General features: G+C 42.3%; 1 protein-coding gene across 1 annotated transcript; it reads left to right on the top strand.

Annotated features, from left to right (window-relative positions):
• Positions 1-388: 388 nt before the first annotated feature.
• Positions 389-17,528, top strand: cwc22 (CWC22 spliceosome associated protein). The gene is made up of 19 exons (XM_078174643.1): positions 389-506; positions 2,617-2,667; positions 2,778-2,995; positions 4,606-4,889; positions 4,995-5,249; positions 5,505-5,633; positions 5,900-6,068; positions 6,976-7,029; positions 7,143-7,278; positions 7,440-7,646; positions 7,741-7,899; positions 8,724-8,805; positions 9,153-9,213; positions 12,619-12,696; positions 14,606-14,758; positions 15,001-15,128; positions 15,563-15,664; positions 16,246-16,430; positions 16,528-17,528. Exons 2-19 carry the CDS (start codon positions 2,619-2,621, stop codon positions 17,250-17,252), a joined length of 3,174 nt encoding a protein of 1,057 aa, XP_078030769.1. The 5' UTR covers positions 389-506; positions 2,617-2,618; the 3' UTR covers positions 17,253-17,528.
• Positions 17,529-18,980: the final 1,452 nt, after the last annotated feature.

Raw genomic sequence — 18,980 nt, forward strand, 5'->3', positions numbered from 1 at the left:
GTATTATAGTTCCACTCCTCAGCATCTCAATTTGAAACACTGTCCTTTTTACTCCACTATGTTAATGTGACAGCCATGGCCAATATTTCTATGTTAATATTTTACATACAGAACTAATAGCAAGCTTATGAGATATGAAGAAAATAGACATAAGCATGCCATAAAAAAATGTGTTAATATATAACAATATATACATATAAATAAAATAAAAATCTAAGAAAATATAGACATAAGAAAGATTTGTTGTATAAGGTAATGTGATAATGCATGAGAGCTTAAAGTACAAAAAACACGTTGGAGGAGATCATCCTACTCACCACTAGGCGGCGACTCGGACAGCCGCTCCATTAAAGCCTACCGGCTATTATTTTGAAAGCCGGAAGTCTATCATGACCCGGAAGTAATATATTTCATTGGAGGAAGTTTTCCGCCACAAGAACGACACTGATTTTACGGGGGGATTGAGACAAAACGAGAAGAGGACGCTTAAAACCAAAGAAAACAAAGTAAGAATACTTTATTTAAAGACGTTAAAGAAAATTCTGGAGGTTTTAACAACGGACTAGCCAGTAACTAGCATCTTAGCTAACTAGCCGGAGCTATGATGGGCTTAGCCGACGAGCTAACATTAGCTCATCCAAACACACATGGCGACAAAACTGACAACCGTTGACGATAATTTGAAGTTATAGATGATATCGTTGTTTTAATAACTCGTCCAAATGACTTGGCGCACAGACATATGCATTTTATTTTACTGTGAGTTATATTCTGTAGGAGATTGGTCACTTCACACAGTATTAGCTGTTGCTGTACGTCAGCTGAACTTCATTAACAGAGAGCTGTTGATTTTTTACCTTAAACTCATGTACACTGTCTTTAAAGGGTCAGTTAACCCAAGCAATGTAACAGGGAGTATTTTTTTATAATATATAAATAAAATAAATGGAACAAGTTACAAGAGGTATTGAAATTAGACAGGTATGTGTCGTTAGATAATTTCAAGTGTATATTAGGTGATATGGTTGTTTTACAGTGACCCTGCTTTGGTTAATTGACAGAGATGATTTTCTACATGTTACAGGTTTTATTATTTAACCTTTTTCGTCTTTTTACAGTTTTTTATTATTATAGTCAGTGCTGCTTCTTAGTTGTTATTATGGACTTTTTTCATCACTGTATTGCTTTTGCTGTTATATATTTGTATCCCTATAGCCCACTGAGTATGAACTCTAGGCATTGATGTAAAAAAGCTTAATGCTTAGTCAGTTTTCCCCGACTCAACAATGGTTTGATTGATTGATTATTTCAGTAATCAGTAAGCCAACCGACAGGATAAAAAAAATCATGAACCATTTTTATGATCATGCAGTTCAAAACACCAGTATTTTGATGATACCAGCATCTTAAATGTGAAGATTTGGTGCTTCCCTTGTATATTATAGTAAACTGGTTAATATCAAGTTTTGGACTGTTGCTGGGCCAATAAAAAATTAATTTGAAGACATACTCTTGGATTCAAGCAATAGTTGCAGTGATATACCAGTTTAAAGGTATACTGTGATGGTAAAAGATGATGGTTTTCTTACCAAGTACATGTGCTTATCTACGATATTAACTGGACATTGAATCTCCGCTTTATTTTAGTTATTTTCAAAGGAGAGACTTTTAACACATACTTTAATTTACACAATGGCTTCAGGGTTCAATTATAGTAATAAAATGTTAGTTCAACCTAAAAAATCCTCCATTTTCATTCTTTTAGGTCATTCTGACTAATAATATAAATTCTTTAATACCATGATACCATGAAACTGCACTATTTTCTGAGACGGTAATCACACTTTGAAATCTCATACTGTTGCAACCCTAATTTAAGCAAATTGGCAAAGGGGCATTTGCCATTTTCACTGCTTTCCAATGTTTTATAAACTGACAGCTCAGTGATTATTCGAGAAAACAATCTGTACATAATTGATTATAAAAATGTGTGATGTTTTGAGCCCTTCTTCCCACAGTCAGTGTCCTGTGCCCTTTTCTGCTCACATAAACAACCGAGTTGGTGTGACTTTTCTTGGCTGGCTTAGAGTTTGTCTGAAGTCGATTGTTGTCAGAGCAAAATGTCTTTAAAATGATCCCTCAAAAATTAAGCTATTCACAGTCAGCTGGATCTTGACCAAGACCTTTTAAATGCAGAAACTGTCAAGATTCTGTGTGGCACTTGAAATAGTTTCCAAAGAGATGCACTACTTCTTCCTGTTGTAACATTTGATAGAAACCACAGTGGCTGCTGTTTTAAGGAAATTACTCAACAGGGTTTTCAAAATGAAACAATACATTTGTGAGGCTTTTTTTTTTTTTAAGATTTAGACCTTTTGTATGGACCAGTAGGTTTGGAGCTGAGATCCAAAGACAGAGAATAGAGAAGTCAGAAAGTATTGAGAAATGGGTTAAAACACGTTTTTCGTCTTTTTGTGCGATGATAATTTGACATTTGTAAAATATTATCGCTTTGTTCAGTAACCGAATCTTTCTGCTTTTCTGTACGAGTTGATCCGTGATGACTGTTACAATATTTGTTTGTTATCATCATAAATGTGTATGTGTGTCTTTGAGGTATGGACTCTCCAGACAGAAGTCCAAGTCCTCCGCAAAAAGAACAAAGTGGTGAGTAAAACGTCCCATGACAATTTTATGTTGTTGTTGTAGTAACAGTAGCAGTTGTAGTTGTTATAGATGTAGTATATTTATCTGATAAGGCTGCTCTCTGTCTTCAGGACCTTCGGAAGATGAGTCCACTTCAGCAGAGAAGCCCCAAGAGGCTGACTCGGCCGAGAAAAGTCCCAAAGAGAGGTCTCCTCAGGCCAGTCCTGCAGATCGTTCCCCCTCCAGGAGTCCTGCCTCCAGCAGCTCAGACGACAGCAGCAGCAGTGATGATGATGAAGAACATCAGGGGGCACTGAGGAAGTTAAGGAGCAGTGTGGCTCAGATCAAAGTAAGCAAGAACGTATGTGGATGATTTTAATGGCATGTCGTGTTTACATGCAACGTGGTGTTGTCACGATGCTGGAATTTCTAGCTTAGGGTGTTTTCACATGTAGTCCTTTTTAAATAAACCAAACTCAGTCCTCTTAAAGCGCACCGTGGAGTTGAAGTGAGCTGAAGGTGGTCTGAGTTTGAGTTTTCAATATCGGTAGGAAAAAATGCATTGAGGGCATAAAATTTTAAATTTTTATTTAAAAGCTAACTGTAACAAGGCCATAACATGACATGTTTGTAACAGTGGCTAAGCTACCGACTCCCCAAATCGATATTTTTGGTAACACTGATGCACCAATTGCTCTGGACGTCTTGCACATGTTAAGGTCCTTGAAACAAGATTAGTCTGGTGTCTACAATCAGCTTCAGGGGTTAGAAAAATGGAAGGAGACACTTACACTTAAGCATCTTCCGGAATAAAATCTCTGAAAGGCAAAATGTTGCTGTGACAAGAAATGTCATGTGTAGTAACATTCAAGGCTCGGCACCAATTTCCTGCTCAGATTTTGAGTCACAAAGTCCACAATACATATGTTGCATCAAGTGCGTTTCAGAATTTATTCATCCATGTATTTTCTGCTGCATCTCTGCTGAGCCTCTCAGTGCTGACTTGGTGTAATCTTTACCCTCGTCCCGACCTCAGCAGGGAGAAAAGGCCTTTAATGGGATCTTTAATGACTCTCCTGGTCTTATCCTTGGTACAAACATCCTTTAGAGCAGTGCCTATTGTATGTTCAGCTGAACAAACCTGCAAGGTGATCCGAGGCCAGTTAGATGAGGTATATAATCTCTCTAGCGTGTTCTGGGTCTCCTGCCAGTTACATGAGAATTTATCCTAGGAGCTTAAATTTACAGGCTAAATTGTGAACACATTTGCGGGGAATAAAGCTGTGGGCCAAGGATTTATTTTCGTTTATGCAACATGGCTAAAAACTGACACACCTGTAGTTTTTCGGCTCACTTGTGCAGAACAGTGAGCAAGAAAAATAAAGGACTGCAACCCTGGCAGGTAGAAGAGAAGGAGTCTGCGCGTCACAAAGTGTGCTTCGCTTTTTATAGGCTCTCTTTAAAATATCTGGCCTCACTCAAAAAAACATTTTGTGATTGTGGATAACTGGCTTTGCAAGTTTGCCTGGTCTGCAGTGTTAGTTTCCATGGCAACGGAGCATGGTGGAGACGGAGTAGCCAGGGTAAAAGTTAGCTGGCCTGCTCCATGAAACAGACCATTGACCAGATAAGAAGCATCTCGACTGAATAAAGATGCAGCTTGTTTGATTGACAGAGTCACAGATAGAAGAGAACTGTGTGTCCATTACTGTCATCGTAGACGTGGACTCCCGGGGTGCCTACGAGCTTTTACTTAAAGTAGAAACTGACAGACTGACTCCAGTAGCTCCTGTGTTCTCTCTCTTCTTCAGCCAAACTTTTAAAAATGGCAGCATGTTGATCCAGTTTTCTCTGAGGAGTTCACCTTGAAGTCCGTCGTTCATGGACGATCAGATCCTTTTGACATGACCGAGGTCTGCTAGAAATACTGCTGACATGCTTTGTTTCCTTGTTGTCCAGAGATCAAGATCCAAGTCCAGGTCCAGGGAGCGAGACAGATCAATATCCAGAGAAAACGACAAATCGAGGTCCAGAGAGCGAGACAGATCGAGATCAAGATCCAGATCCAGAGAGAGAGACCGATCAAGGTCCAGAGGACGCGACAGGTCCAGGTCCAGAGAGCGGGACAGGTCCAGGTCCAGGTCCAGAGAGCGGGACAGGTCCAGGTCAAGAGGTCGAGACCGATCAAGGTCCAGAGAGAGAGACCGAGACCGTGGACGCTATGACAGAGGACGCTATACAAGGTAACGGACAGAAACACACAACAACAACTTCATTTCCAGATTCTGTTCAGCAAATAAATTATTCCCAGAAACATAATTTTTGTTTGGTCTTTCTGCTTTGCCCAGGGATCGCTATGACGATCGCCGTGACGACAGGGATGGTCGTTTTGACCGGCGGACCAATAGAGATGCAGAGTCGGATTACAGGAGGCGAGGACGCTCAGGCTCCCCAACAGCAGACAAAGATCCAGCGGCAGCAGAGGAGCCGCCTGTCAAGAAGAAGAAGGAGGAGCTCGACCCGATCTTGACGAGGACGGGCGGAGCTTACATCCCCCCTGCCAAGCTGCGCATGATGCAGGCGCAAATTACTGACAAGACCAGGTAAGACTGTTTATTATTATTTCCTTTTTATAGACGTCAGGATTAGGTCTTTTTCATTACCTCATTAATAACACTGTTATCTTTTGGTAAAAGTTGAGTAAGCATTGTTTGAACAGTTGAACGTGGGGCATTCAAGGACACTCTGACATATTTGTGCGTTGGCTCTGATGAGCTCTGTCAGAAAATGAAACCCTGAGATGTGTTACTGTATCTCGACTGTTGAAACGACTATATATAATCTGTGTGTGTGTGCAGCCTGGCCTATCAGAGGATGAGCTGGGAGGCCCTGAAGAAGTCCATCAACGGTCTGATCAACAAAGTCAACGTGTCGAACATCGTCCACATCATCCAGGAGCTGCTGCAGGAGAACATCGTCAGGGGGAGGTAGGAGATGACACAAACCAAAAAACAGCTTCACATTAACCCTCAGTATTCACTTCTAAACATCTTTAACAGCCAAAGTGGCGTTTCTTGGGAGCTACGTACAAAAGATCACATCACAAAAAGAAAAAGATAAAACTTACAGATCCATGTGAAACCCGTACAGTGCAATAAGAAGCAGTCAGGTATCCATCAACTATCAAGTCTCTCCTCTTTGTCCCAGTTTGTCTCTGACTTCTCCTCTGTCTGACTACCTGTCTGTCTCTCAGGGGTCTGCTGGCTCGCTCGGTGCTACAGGCTCAGGCGGCATCTCCGATCTTTACTCACGTTTACTCAGCCGTTGTCGCCATCATCAACTCCAAGTTTCCTCAGATTGGAGAGCTGATCCTCAAACGCCTCATCCTGGCCTTCAGGAGGAGCTACCGCCGCAACCTCAAGGTACCTGTCTGTCTCTCTGACTGTCTGTCTTTCTGTTGCTGTTGATTAGAGGATCAACAGAAATTTTCTGGATCAATTTACAAGTGCCAAAAATAAATTTTGGTAGTAACGTTGGTTAATAATGTAATACTGATGAAATGAAAATGGTGGAACTTAACCAAAAGAGCACAGTGCAGCACCAACTCAAGCTAATGTCTACACTGTCTGTTCATTAGCTGTTTTAGATTTGGAGATGTGGGAGATTTGTTTTTACAAAAGTATAAAATAGAATATACAATCTTCAGGTATACATTCACGCTCCATCCAGCATCCGAGCTCACAACAATGTCAGTGAGGCAGTTTGTGACAAAGAGAAACTCAGGCGGAAACATTTGCTCAAGTAAGTTAGTTTATGTTCAGTCTGAAGACACCTTCAAATTTAAATTGGCTGTAGCAAGTCTGAGAGCCTTTTTTTACAGCTTTATCTGCAGTCGTATTTGTGATGTATTAAAACCAGTTTGGGCGGCACGGTGGTGTGGAGGTTAGCACTGTCACCTCACAGCAAGAGGGTTGCCGGTTCGATCGCGGGCGTGGGAGCCCTTCTGTGCGGAGTTTGCATGTTCTCCCCATGTCAGTGTGGGTTCTCTCCGGGCACTCCGGCTTCCTCCCACAGTCCAAAGACATGCAGATTGGGGACTAGGTTAATTGATCATTCTAAATTGTCCGTAGGTGTGAATGTGAGCGTGAATGGTTGTTTGTCTCTATGTGTCAGCCCTGCGACAGTCTGGCGACCTGTCAAGGGTGTACCCTGCCTCTCGCCCGATGTCAGCTGGGATAGGCTCCAGCCCCCCGCCACCCTCAAGAGGATGAAGCAGTTAGAAGATGAATGAATGAATGAATGAAAACCAGTTTGTCTTTTGTTTTCCAGCAACAGTGCCTGACAGCCTCCAAGTTTGTGGCCCATCTCATCAACCAGAACGTGGTAGGTCCTGCAGTCTGGCTTTAGTATTAACAGAAGAGTTTAATGATGATATTCAGCTCTAATGAAGTTCGTTTTCTTCGCTATGTCTGCTCCGGTGTGTCTCTCACCCTCAGGCACACGAGGTCTTGTGTCTGGAGATGCTCACTCTGCTGCTGGAGCGTCCGACTGACGACAGCGTGGAGGTCGCCATCGCCTTCCTGAAGGAGTGTGGACTCAAACTGACCGAGGTGTCCCCGCGAGGAATCAACGGTAGCTACAACTCTTAACTCATTTGAGCTCATGATGATCGGTTAATCAATTAAGCCAATTATCACAGACAAAAAGGTAAAAAGTCAACAAGCAAAAAACAAAACAAAAAAATCCCAAATATCAGAAAAATGCCTACAAATTCTGCTGGTTTCTTTTTCCAGCCATATTTGAGCGTCTCAGGAATGTCCTCCACGAGTCGGCCATTGATAAGAGGGTCCAGTACATGATCGAGGTGATGTTCGCCATCAGGAAAGACGGTTTCAAAGATCATCCAGTGATCCCAGAGGGGCTGGACCTGGTGGACGAGGAGGACCAGTTCACCCACATGCTGCCACTGGACGACGAGTACAACCCAGAGGACATCCTCAGTAAGACCCGGAGGAGGAGACAGCATTTTACAGGACTCTCTGTAAAGATAAGTGTGAGTATGTAGCACTAACATGTGTGTCTGTGTTCACTTAGACGTGTTCAAGATGGACCCAGACTTCCAGGAGAACGAGGAGAAATACAAAACCATCAAAAGAGATATCCTGGACGAGGGCAGCAGCGACTCGGGGGAGGAGGGCGACGGCAGTGACGAAGATGAAGACGATGAAGAAGAGAATGCAGAAGAGGGAGAAGGTGAGACAGATGAATCGACGACCAGAACAGACAGTTTTCTTCCCTGTCAAATTAAAGGGTTATTCCACTGATTTTTACTACTCAGCCTGTGGAAGCAGTTGTGTCATGCTGGGAGGCCCTGAAGAAGTCCATCATTTTAGTATAAGTTTTAGTTTTAGTTTAGTTTGTTTTTGTTTAAGTACACGTTTTAGGTTTAGATTTAGTTTTAGTTTATTTTTAACTTTTTAACTTTTTAAGTATTTTTAAGTTTTTAAGTTAAGTCTTGGCTCTGAAGGCAACAAACTCTGGCTACATGCACAACTAAATCCCAATAATTAAAATATCAGAAAACAGTTCGCCACAAAACTCTAGCCTCTTGTTTTTTGACTTGACAGTTTTTGATTTTGAGACGGAGCAGGGCCAACTGTTTGCACCTATTTCTCGTCTTCATGCTAAACAAAGCTAACAAGCTGCTTCCTTTAATTTCATATTTATCACACAGACATAAGAGTGGTATTGATCTTCTCATCCAAGTCTTGGCAAGAAAGAGAACGAGCATAAGTATCTAAAATTGTTCTGTCTCTAACAAGTCCCCCAGCTTTATGGAAGTGTAACATTAAATCACTGAAATACTAAATGCAAATAAAATTAGTCAAATATTCTCTAAAGAGATTCCATAAATGAAACAGAAACTGAGGTGAATTCCAGGTTGGAGGTGGAGGATTAAAGAACAACTCACTGACCATGTTGGCTGTCTGATATTCTGATATTATAATCTCATATTAATCATCATTTCCATATTCTGGTAAGATTTTTTAACTTTAAATATTCCCTCTCTCTCACAGATGAGAAGGTCACAATCTTTGATCAGACAGAAGTCAACCTGGTTGCTTTCAGAAGAACCATCTACCTCGCTATCCAGTCCAGGTACACACACACTCACACACTCTTAAAACACACTCATACAGTCAGTGACTCAGTTGTCTCTCAGGGTGTTGGCAGTTATTTACAGCTTCTTCTATATTTGATGGACTTGGACTAATATTTAAAGCTGTGTTAAAAGCTTTCTGTGAGTGTGCTCGTGCGTGTGTGTGTGCGCGTGCGTGCAGCCTAGTTGCCATGGTTTCATTGTAGAGCAGCTCACAGGTTTGGAAAACAGGATAAAACACTGTAACAGATTGAGAAAATAACACACAAACAGGAACATACACACACACACCTGAGCTCACGGATGTGCACTTACCGACTGATTTATTGATTGATTGTTTCTGTAGTTTGGACTTCGAGGAGTGCGCTCACAAACTGATCAAGATGGACTTTCCTGACAGCCAGACGGTGAGTCTGCACTGACACACACACACAGACACACACACCCACACTCTTGGCAGATTTAAAAGGCTTCACTGATACGCACACACTCGACTGGGAATAAATGTGAAAACTTGTCTTTTTCTCTCAGTGTCTCCTCTGAGGATAAATCTGAAAATTCTCTGTAGCTTAGATAAATAAAACAAGCTGACACTCAGTAAACAGTGTTTGTTAACCAGAAGCAGTGGCGTCCCCAAAGAGGGGGTCCAGGGGGGGAACTGACCACCCTGATACAATTGCTGCCCCCCCACCCACCCCAAACTGCGTACCCTGGTAAAAATAATTCAAGGCTGAAAATTACTGCATTTAAGAGGCTGTGACATGCTCATTTTCGAAGCTAAAGCGTAGGTAGTGGTATTTTGTGAAACTAGCCAGCCTAAGGCAGCCACTGGCACCAGCTTTGTCAGCACAGCCTGTAAGGGGCTGAATAACGCTCCAAACAGAGGCTACATTTTGGCCATTCTCAAAAGGGTCCCTTTAACTCTCACCTCAAGATATCTGGATGAAAATGGCTTCTACTGGTCCTCACTATAGACTTTATAGAATGATTGACGTAGCTACCATGACGTCACCCGTTTGTTTGTGGACTGCTTTGTCTAGTCTAGCTAACAGATAAGTAATTTAAAAAAAAAACACTCCCTGTACATTTTTCATCAATGCTGAAATTAGTTTAAGAGACCAAAACTGTTTTTTGTACCAGGCTGTAAACATGATTTTTTTTCTGCTGTTAAAGTTGGACATTTTAACATGGGGGTCTATGGGGAGTGACTCACTTTTGGAGCCAGCCTTAAATGTCCATTAGAGGAACTGCAGTTTTTGGCACTTCAAGGTGGCTTCATTTTTCAGCCTCGGAGGTTGTCACTTGGTACCCCCATGAGTCTCCTCTAAACTTGAGAAGGCTTGTGCCTCCAGTAAATGTTTTGTTCCTTTCAGTGAATATACTCCTTCAGATTAAAGCTGTATCTTTGTCTTTTTAAGGAAAAGGACACCCAGTCTGTTAAAGAATGAGTCACTGAACATGTACAGATACAAAACACATTAAAACGGGATTGTTGTAGAACTCTAAATGCTGACTCTACCAGTATTAGTCTGTGCACATCAGATAATTAGTAATAATAACTGTAAAATAAGAAACCGAAGTATATCAGTGTGTGATTCCTTAATTCACATATTGTCATAGTTTTCAAATAGCCTATTTACTTCGACAGCATCAGTGAATTCTGAAATTTAGTCATGACTTTGGGTTTTGGTGTGCCACCTAAGATTTTGAGTGGTCACCCCTATCAGGGCACATCTGACTAGAAATACATGACAGTAGCGGAATGTGAAATCCAGAGCTGAAACAACTAGGCGATCGATCAAGAAAATTAATTGGCAACAATTTTGACTCTCAATTAGTCATTTAAACCTCATTTATGCCCCTTTCTCTCACACTGCCGACCAGAAGGTGACGCTGATGAACAATTTCACTTTTTGATCACTAAAGGTGAAAGAGAGTGTAAACACGCTGCCTTCATGTCTGTTGTCTGTTAATAGCTCCGTGCGTGTGTGTGGCCCTGAGGCCAGGTTGTGTAACAGTAATGGTTGTTTTCAGACGTTGACAGTTGCGGGTCAGCTTTGTGTGTGTGTGTGTGTGTGTGTGTGTGACAGAGATGGATAAAAAGCGTCATTTGTCTGAGGACAGTTAGTATGGGTATGCGTTTGTGTGTGTTGCTTGTATCTTTGTGAGGACCAGTGTGTGTGTTTGACCTTCACACTGATGACTCCTCGACACCTCTTCAGACAGAAGCAGCGACTCATTTCTGGCCGTTTGTATTCAACTGTAATATGCCGACTACTGTTAATTAAACTCTGTGAACTTCAACCTAAAAGCGAGGCGTCACATCTGTAGCATCATGACGTCATCATCTGTTCATGTCTATAATTTTTACACAGTGGGCAAAGTGATGTTATCGTCATGAATCGTAAATGTATCTGAATCTGAAGCCACAGAGAACGTGAGAGGAAACACCTGCTGTGCACAGCAGAGATACGACAGTCCTCACGAGAATACTGAAACGACCTCTGTGTGAGGGAGAGGTCAGAGCTGATGACCCTGTCAGCCAGAGTTTCATCAGCATCAGGACTGAATCATTCGACACAACAGCTGGAAACACAGAGATGCTCGTCCTCTTGCAGCCTCAGTCTCACGCACACTTCACTGCCACACTGACTGAAGGACGTGTTCATGAAAGACAAAACACATTTCAGTTTAATCACAAAGTTTTACATCAAAATAAAAACTCGTCCTCGTCATCATCCACCTGAATATTACTATCTGATCTGCTGAAAGTGAGCTGTCTGAGTTTTGTCACGGTCATGTCCCGCTGCCACATTTTCTTTACACATTGTCAGTCAAACAGGGTCTGACACATGCAAAAAAGGCAGAAAATCAAACCTGGTCCAAAACTTTTTATGATGGACGAAAGTTTTGGACTCAGTGTGCAAACGTGATTTACACACCATGAGGTCGTGTGACAATTTCGTACGAAAAAAACGGACACAATGTGCAAAGTCTCTTAGTCAGATCCAGCCCTGGCTCCTCCACAGATCCACACTCGTCCAAACAGGGTCACTGAGTTCCCAAGTGTCACTGCTCAAACCAGATTTCTGTAACACATGGTTCATCACAAGTGCTTTATAAATTCGAACGAAATGGAGGACGGGCAGGAACTATAAATTACAAATGAAAGTACAAATTCAAGAAAATGGACCCAAACAAAGTTTTAAAATTATTTTCAACGTCTTCTTGTGTGTGGTACACATTAGTCTCCTACAAACAGGGAGGAGATACTTTATAATCTGCGGCCATTTCTAAGAACATCTAAACATACTCACATACTTTTAGGAAACACCTCTTGAGATTACAAAGGTTAAGAAAACATGTTTGTCTTCAAGATGTTTATGGGAGAGGGGCCCTATCAGTGTTTGAGTGTGTGTGTGTGTGTTATGAGAATGACACTGACATCACTGATATCTGAGGACGTGTCATTACAGCTGCTCTCTACACGTCACACACACACGGTCAAAACACGTCTTGAGTTGTTCTCCCTCAGACTGAGGGTGTAACCCACCTCTGGGATTTAGCTCCTGGCTGCTGCTCTCACATTCACATCATTTGAACTTTAACCCCGTTTAATACTGAGCTGATCACAGCTGGTCGAGACGCCTCAACATGAACAAAGCCATAAAGTGTTTTCAACATAAGAAGTCAGCCACATAGTATGATTAAAATATGAAGCCAACAGTTTATTAAACATGATGTGAACCTAATGTGTGATTTTTTTTAATGTATGAATGTACTAATAAGATATTTGATGTCTGTGTGAACAGAAGGAGCTGTGTAACATGATCCTGGACTGCTGCGCTCAACAGAGGACCTACGAGAAGTTCTTTGGTCTGCTGGCCGGGGTGAGACAAAACAAAAATCTCTCTTCTCTCTTGTGGTTTCTATCAAGTCAGATGGGTTTTGGTTTTATGTATCCAGGTTTTGAGATATCTTTCTCTCAGATTTTTGCTTCCACATCGACACAAAGGAGGTGAATGAAAATTAGTTTGTGGTGCTCATTGTATGAAAAAAGCACACTAAGAAAATTCAGCAGCTCTTTGCAGATGCAGTTTCTCTGTTACTTCATTAGCACTATTTGGCACATTTGAGCGCTATAAAAAACACCGAAAACCATTGATTTTTTTTCCCCAATGGACCTTTTGTGAAGCCTCACCACTTTGTGATGGTCCAACAAACTGTCGGAGTAAGCTTGGAGCCCACACTGTAACTAACTGCACTCCCTGAAGAAATATGATCATATTTTTGGAGAAATGAACCAGTGATTCCAGAGAGAAGCAGACAGAGGGGTCTACAGTCTGTGTTTGAAGGATATATCCAGGATGTCAAACTGACTCAGCAGCAGCAACAGGTTAAAAAGACAAAGATAGTTTGAAGCTAAAGCCGAACTATAGGCTACAGATCACAGTGTAAAAGTGAACCACCACATCACTGCTGATCGCCACACAAGACAATGAATATAAAGGAAAAATCACAGTGTGTGCAGATGAACAGTGTTTGGCCACCAGCACCCAGACCTCCGCCGCCGGACGGGCAGGGATATCCAGGGGAAGTCAAACAGCTGGTTGAATATTAGCAAAGTTTCGCTGCTTCCCTTCACTGGTTCCTGTACAGCAGGGTCGGTCTTTGTTTCACTGTTATAATCATTAAAAAGCAAAAGCAGCATGTGTATACATTCAGTAAGCTGTATCTTCAGTAGCTAGCTAGCTAACCCTACACTTTTCAGGGTCTGATTTTGGTTTTGGAACAGGGAGTAAACGTGTATCATTTTCAAAAGTGAACACAAACAGCAACAACACTCTCAAAACCCAACTGTTTCCAGCCTCATGCATTTCACTTCGATATTTTTGTGTTGAGGACATCAAAAGTTGCCATTCAAACCTTTTTTTTTTAAAATTATTATTATTCACACATTCTAAAAGAAGCATGGTGGCCCGACTTTAATGGGAGAAATGGAACACTTGGAGTGTAACCAGTGCCTTGAAGCTGGGCTTATGTGGGGCTGCCAGGTGGAGCTGCAGTATGAACACACATTCAGGACTGCAGGAGAATTAATTCATATTTCTCTGTTTGAACCTCCTAATGGTAATGATGCTTGTTATGATTGGACTAATGGCTGGTTAATGTAATGTATTATTTCCATTCTCCTCGGCATTGTGAAAATTGAGTGATGAAAACATAAAGTAGACGACAGGCAGCTACATTAGCTTGAGTCTTGAGTCACGACAATCCTGTGAATATTTTGACTATATGCGCACCTGCCACAGTTTACAGGGCAGTCGTGACTCCAGATATTTCTGTACTGGCTCTGACTATCACAGAGAACTTTAATGTCAGAAGAGAAACAGACTGAAGACTCCACGCTCTGATCTGAGCTGTCGGTTTGTGTTTTTCATCTCTGGTTGTGAGAGGAGAAACTACGGGAGCTGAGTGGTCAGTGTTTAGTCTGTTCCACGAGTTCATCAGCAGTCTGCAGACATCAGACTGAGATCCTGTTCAGACACAAACAGCAGAAGCAAATTAGTGTGCAGACTGTTTTTTTTAACTCCAGTGCTGGTGAAAATGATTAAACTGGATGTCTGTGCTCTACTTCGTCAAAGCTTCTGGTACAGACGATCCATAGCTGTCTCTCTTGCATCTATACGTAACATAAGTGACTTTGATTTGCCGTTCAGTCTGTGAGAACATCTGAAGCACTGCTGAACTGCATCGAACTGTGTGTGTGTGTGTGTCTGTCTGTCTTTGTGTGTGTAGAGGTTCTGTCTGCTGAAGAAAGAGTACATGGAGAGTTTTGAGGGGATCTTCGCAGAGCAGTACGACACAATTCACCGTCTGGAGACCAACAAACTGAGGAACGTGGCTCGACTGTTTGCTCACCTGCTCTACACAGACTCTGTACCCTGGAGTGTAAGAACATGCACACACACACACACACACACACACAAAACCTTTAAATCCACTCCAGTCTGACTAACCTCAGATTTAACTCACTCAGGGCTGATTGTTCTCTTGATTGATTTTCCTCATAAATCATGGTACTCTCCATCTGTCTTTATCTCTGTCTTTCTGTGTGTGTGTGTGTGTGTGTGTGTGTGTGTGTGTGTCTGTGTCTGTGTCTGTGTCTGTGGTGAATGTCTCTCAACCACCAGGTGTTGGAGTGTATCAGGATGAGTGAGGAGACGACAACATCGTCCAGCAGGATCTTTGTGAAGATCCTTTTCCAGGAGCTCTGTGCCTACATGGGCCTCCCCAGACTCAACCAGAGGCTCAAAGACCCGTACGTACACACAAACACACACACACACACACACACACACACACACACACACACACACACACACACATACATACATAGTCTGAAACATGAGGTTGTCTGTCCCTATTCAATGATAAATGAGTCTCTAATGCTGTGATGGACGGAAAGATATTTATTATGAACATGATTATTTTAGGGAAACAGTTCTGAGGACTAGTTAGAAAGGAAATTTAGAGAAAAAGAATAATGAAAGAAAATGTGAGTGTCTGCTGGTCTCTGCTGTTAACTGGCTTTTGGTCAACTTAGTGGTTGGAGGTGTAAAAGTAAGAAGAAACAACACTGTCTGATGATTTGAGAGTGTGTTCAGTGGGTAACTGAAGAGTGAAACACAAACATATTTAGATAACTAAGTGTAATTGTGTGTGTGTGTGTGTGTGTGTGTGTGTGTGTTTCAGGACTCTGCAGTCATTCTTTGAAGGTCTTTTTCCTCGTGATAATCCCAGAAACACTCGCTTCGCCATCAACTTCTTCACCTCTATTGGACTGGGAGGACTGACGTAAGTGACAGAAACTTTTACTCTCCTCCCTGCAATATTGTTGCCTTTATTGAAGAAAAGACGCTAACAAAGTTCTGCTAATTCCGTAATAATACTTTTAATTTCCTGTAGATTCTTCACAATAAAAGTCCCCTGTTATTTTATTATGTAAATTTTTATTATTGTGAAGCACCAAATTAAGGAAATGTTGAGTTTTTAAGCAGCAACTTCACACAACTTCTAATACGGCTGATAGCAAACATGAAACTGTAAAACTGGCTTGGCGTGGCACGCGCATCTAAACTGACAATGGAAACATAAATTGGCGCGGTGTGGCTTTATTTGACGTGGTCAAGAGACAATGGAAAAAGGATAATAGGGACCAACACATAATAACCCTCCCTTCCTATTTACAGAAGAAGAATAAACGGGAAAACATCAGATCTAAAATTGTGTAGAGTTAATTGCAGTTAATTGATAGTATCTTTGTGAAATTGTAATATGAATTTCTTTACATTTATTACAAAAATAATCTCTCCAAACAATCACATGAATGTTGTTTACACACAAACATCTCACAATTACAATTCTCTTACTCTCAGGGACGAGTTGAGGGAACATTTAAAGAACGCTCCCAAGATGATCATGACTCAGAACCAGGAAGTGGAATCCTCCGACTCCTCCTCGTCCTCATCGTCATCTTCCTCCTCATCTGACTCCTCTTCCTCAGACTCCTCCAGCGAATCAGATTCTTCAGACTCCTCGTCCAGCAGCAGCAGCAGCTCAGGTACATCTGTTATTTTATGATAAACTGTGTTTTTCTTAAAACACTTCAAACAAAAGGAGGAAATTCATATTTTATTATCCTCCCTCTCATCTTTCAGACTCGGACAGCAAACACAGGAAGAAGAAGAAGAGAAAAGAACAAACCACCGAGAAGAAGAAGAAGAAAGGAGAGGAGACGAAGAAGAAAAAGGACAAACAGTCGGACAAGAAGCGAGCTGGACGCAAGAATGACAGTGAGGACAATGATGACAGTGATGACGAGAAGCACGCGAGGAAGGACAGGAAAGGTCGTGCACGTGAGGTGGAGGGGCGTCAGCGTGCACGTGATGCCGAGGAGCACGAGCGTGCACGTGACGGCCCTCACCGGAGCAGACGAGACGAAAGGGAAGAAGAAGAGATGAGGCAGCAGGAGGAGAGGAGACGGAAAATGGACGTTCAGGGCCGACAAAGAGACGCAGACAGGGACAGAGACAGAGACGCAGACAGAGACAGAGACGCAGACAGAGACAGAGACAGAGGGAGGGATCGAGAGAGGGAACGAGGAAGGGACAGAGAGACGGAGGAGAAGAGAGACCGAGACGGAGAGAGGGAACGACGAAGGGACAGAGAGACGGAGGAGAAGAGGGACAGAGACGGAGAGAGGGAACGAGGAAGGGACAGAGAGACAGAGGAGAAGAGAGACAGAGACGGAGAGAGGGAACGAGGAAGGGGCAGAGAGACGGAGGAGAAGAGGGACAGAGAGCGAGAGAAGCCGAGGGACAGAGAGAGGAACAAAGAGAACAGAGACAGGAACAGAGAGCGAGAGGAGAGGAGGAGGAGGTAAAACTTTTCATCCCTCGTGCAGCAGCAGCAGTGATGGACTGATGACTGACAGACAAGTGAAGTCTCCGTCTTCTCCTCCTGTCCGTCATCCCTCGCTTCTTTACCTCATCCTGTCAGTCACTGCTGTTTTGGATTTGGGACCTGTTTCTCTCCGTCTCTCCTTCTTCTCCTGTCTCTCCGTCTCAATCCGTCTCTCTCTGTATTTTGTATTAATGATTTTTGTTGTTGATAAAATGCAAAAAAAAAAAAATTAAAGTTGATTTAGATGTTTTGTAAACTGGGTTTGTTTCAACTGTTTCCAGCTCCTGACCAAGGTTTTATTTTACTGTGCAGTCAGAAGAAGCTCCTGTCGGTCAACGACTGTTGTCACCAGAAAAACAATTTGTCCCTTAAATTTTTTTAGTTGTCACCATTACGGTTTGTTTTTTAAGTTGGATTTTATAAGCTCTTCAAAAGCCCTGTTTCCACCAAACAGTTCAGTTTGGTACGTTTTTTTTCTCCATTTCCACTGCTAAAAGTTGTGGATGGTACCAATGGAACTGTTACATACCGTCCCCATGTTTGGTCCCCCCTCTGTTGGGGTACCTAGCACACAGATCTGGTACTAAAAGGTGGAGCTGTGAACACTGCAGTCTGATTGGTCAATAGGGACGGTCACTCTGCTCAGGGCTGAGTTGTGTCTGGTTTTGAGGCTCATGTAACCACTGTTCATACTGTGGAGAGTTTTATTAGTAAGCTGTAACTATAAAATGAAAGGATGTTTTGCTGCCTCTCACAGCAGCTGGAGTCTGAGAAAAAATAACTTAATTCACTGGGCCGACTGCTGGTAACTTTTAGGTGCAATGTTAACTTGTAGTGTTATTCAGTGTGTGAGTTCACGATGTGAATCAATCGACACACCTTCAATTTCAATGTGACAACTTTGACCAGATTATGTGAACTGCATATGTTCTAATCCTCGCTCGAAGAAAAAAAATGGTCACAGAGCGTCGTTCCTGTGAGCTCCGGCAACACTAAACCCCTGAGCTTGCCTGAGAAGGACTGAATGCACAAACCCGCCATTTTTAAATATCCCATGGAGAGAGACTCTCACTGCAGCCTGTTCTATTTTGTTCTGAAAATGTCGGGGTGCAGCCTCGTTCTGTGGACGATAAACGAGGTGCAGACTGATAAAGGAGGAAACACTGAGTGCTGGACGGAGCAGTGAGTGACAACAACCCTGCCCGCATTTAAGGGTACTGTTTGCAGTGGAAACGCTAGGGTCTAGGTACCATGTGAGAAGGGTTACTGTTGGTTCCAAAGGTACCATACTGAAAATGTTTGGTGGAAACTGGGCTGAAGGTACTCAAGTGTCTCATTGTCTGGTTTCCCATATTTTTGAAAGAGATCACACCTAATACTTCTGAAAAGTGTCCGAAGAAAAGCACAAGAAAAGTGACGTTGCTCCAGGTTTCAAAAGATTAATCGGTATCTGGACTACTTCCTTACCAGAACCAATAGCTTACTTTGGACAAAGCCAGGCTAGCTGTTCCCCCCTGTTTTCAGTGTTTATGCTAAGCTAAGCTAACTCTCTAACTGTACAGACATTATAGTGTTATCAAACTTCTCGTTTAACTCTCAGCAACATGGGCAAATAAAAACTATTTCTTCAAGAGTACTATAAAAGCTCTGATGTCAACACACTGAAACTCACTTCAATGGCAGAACTGTAGTATTAAAGCAAATGTGA

Source organism: Epinephelus lanceolatus, chromosome 14, assembly GCF_041903045.1.
Source record: "Epinephelus lanceolatus isolate andai-2023 chromosome 14, ASM4190304v1, whole genome shotgun sequence".
In the NCBI taxonomy this organism is placed as follows: Eukaryota; Metazoa; Chordata; class Actinopteri; order Perciformes; family Serranidae; genus Epinephelus; species Epinephelus lanceolatus.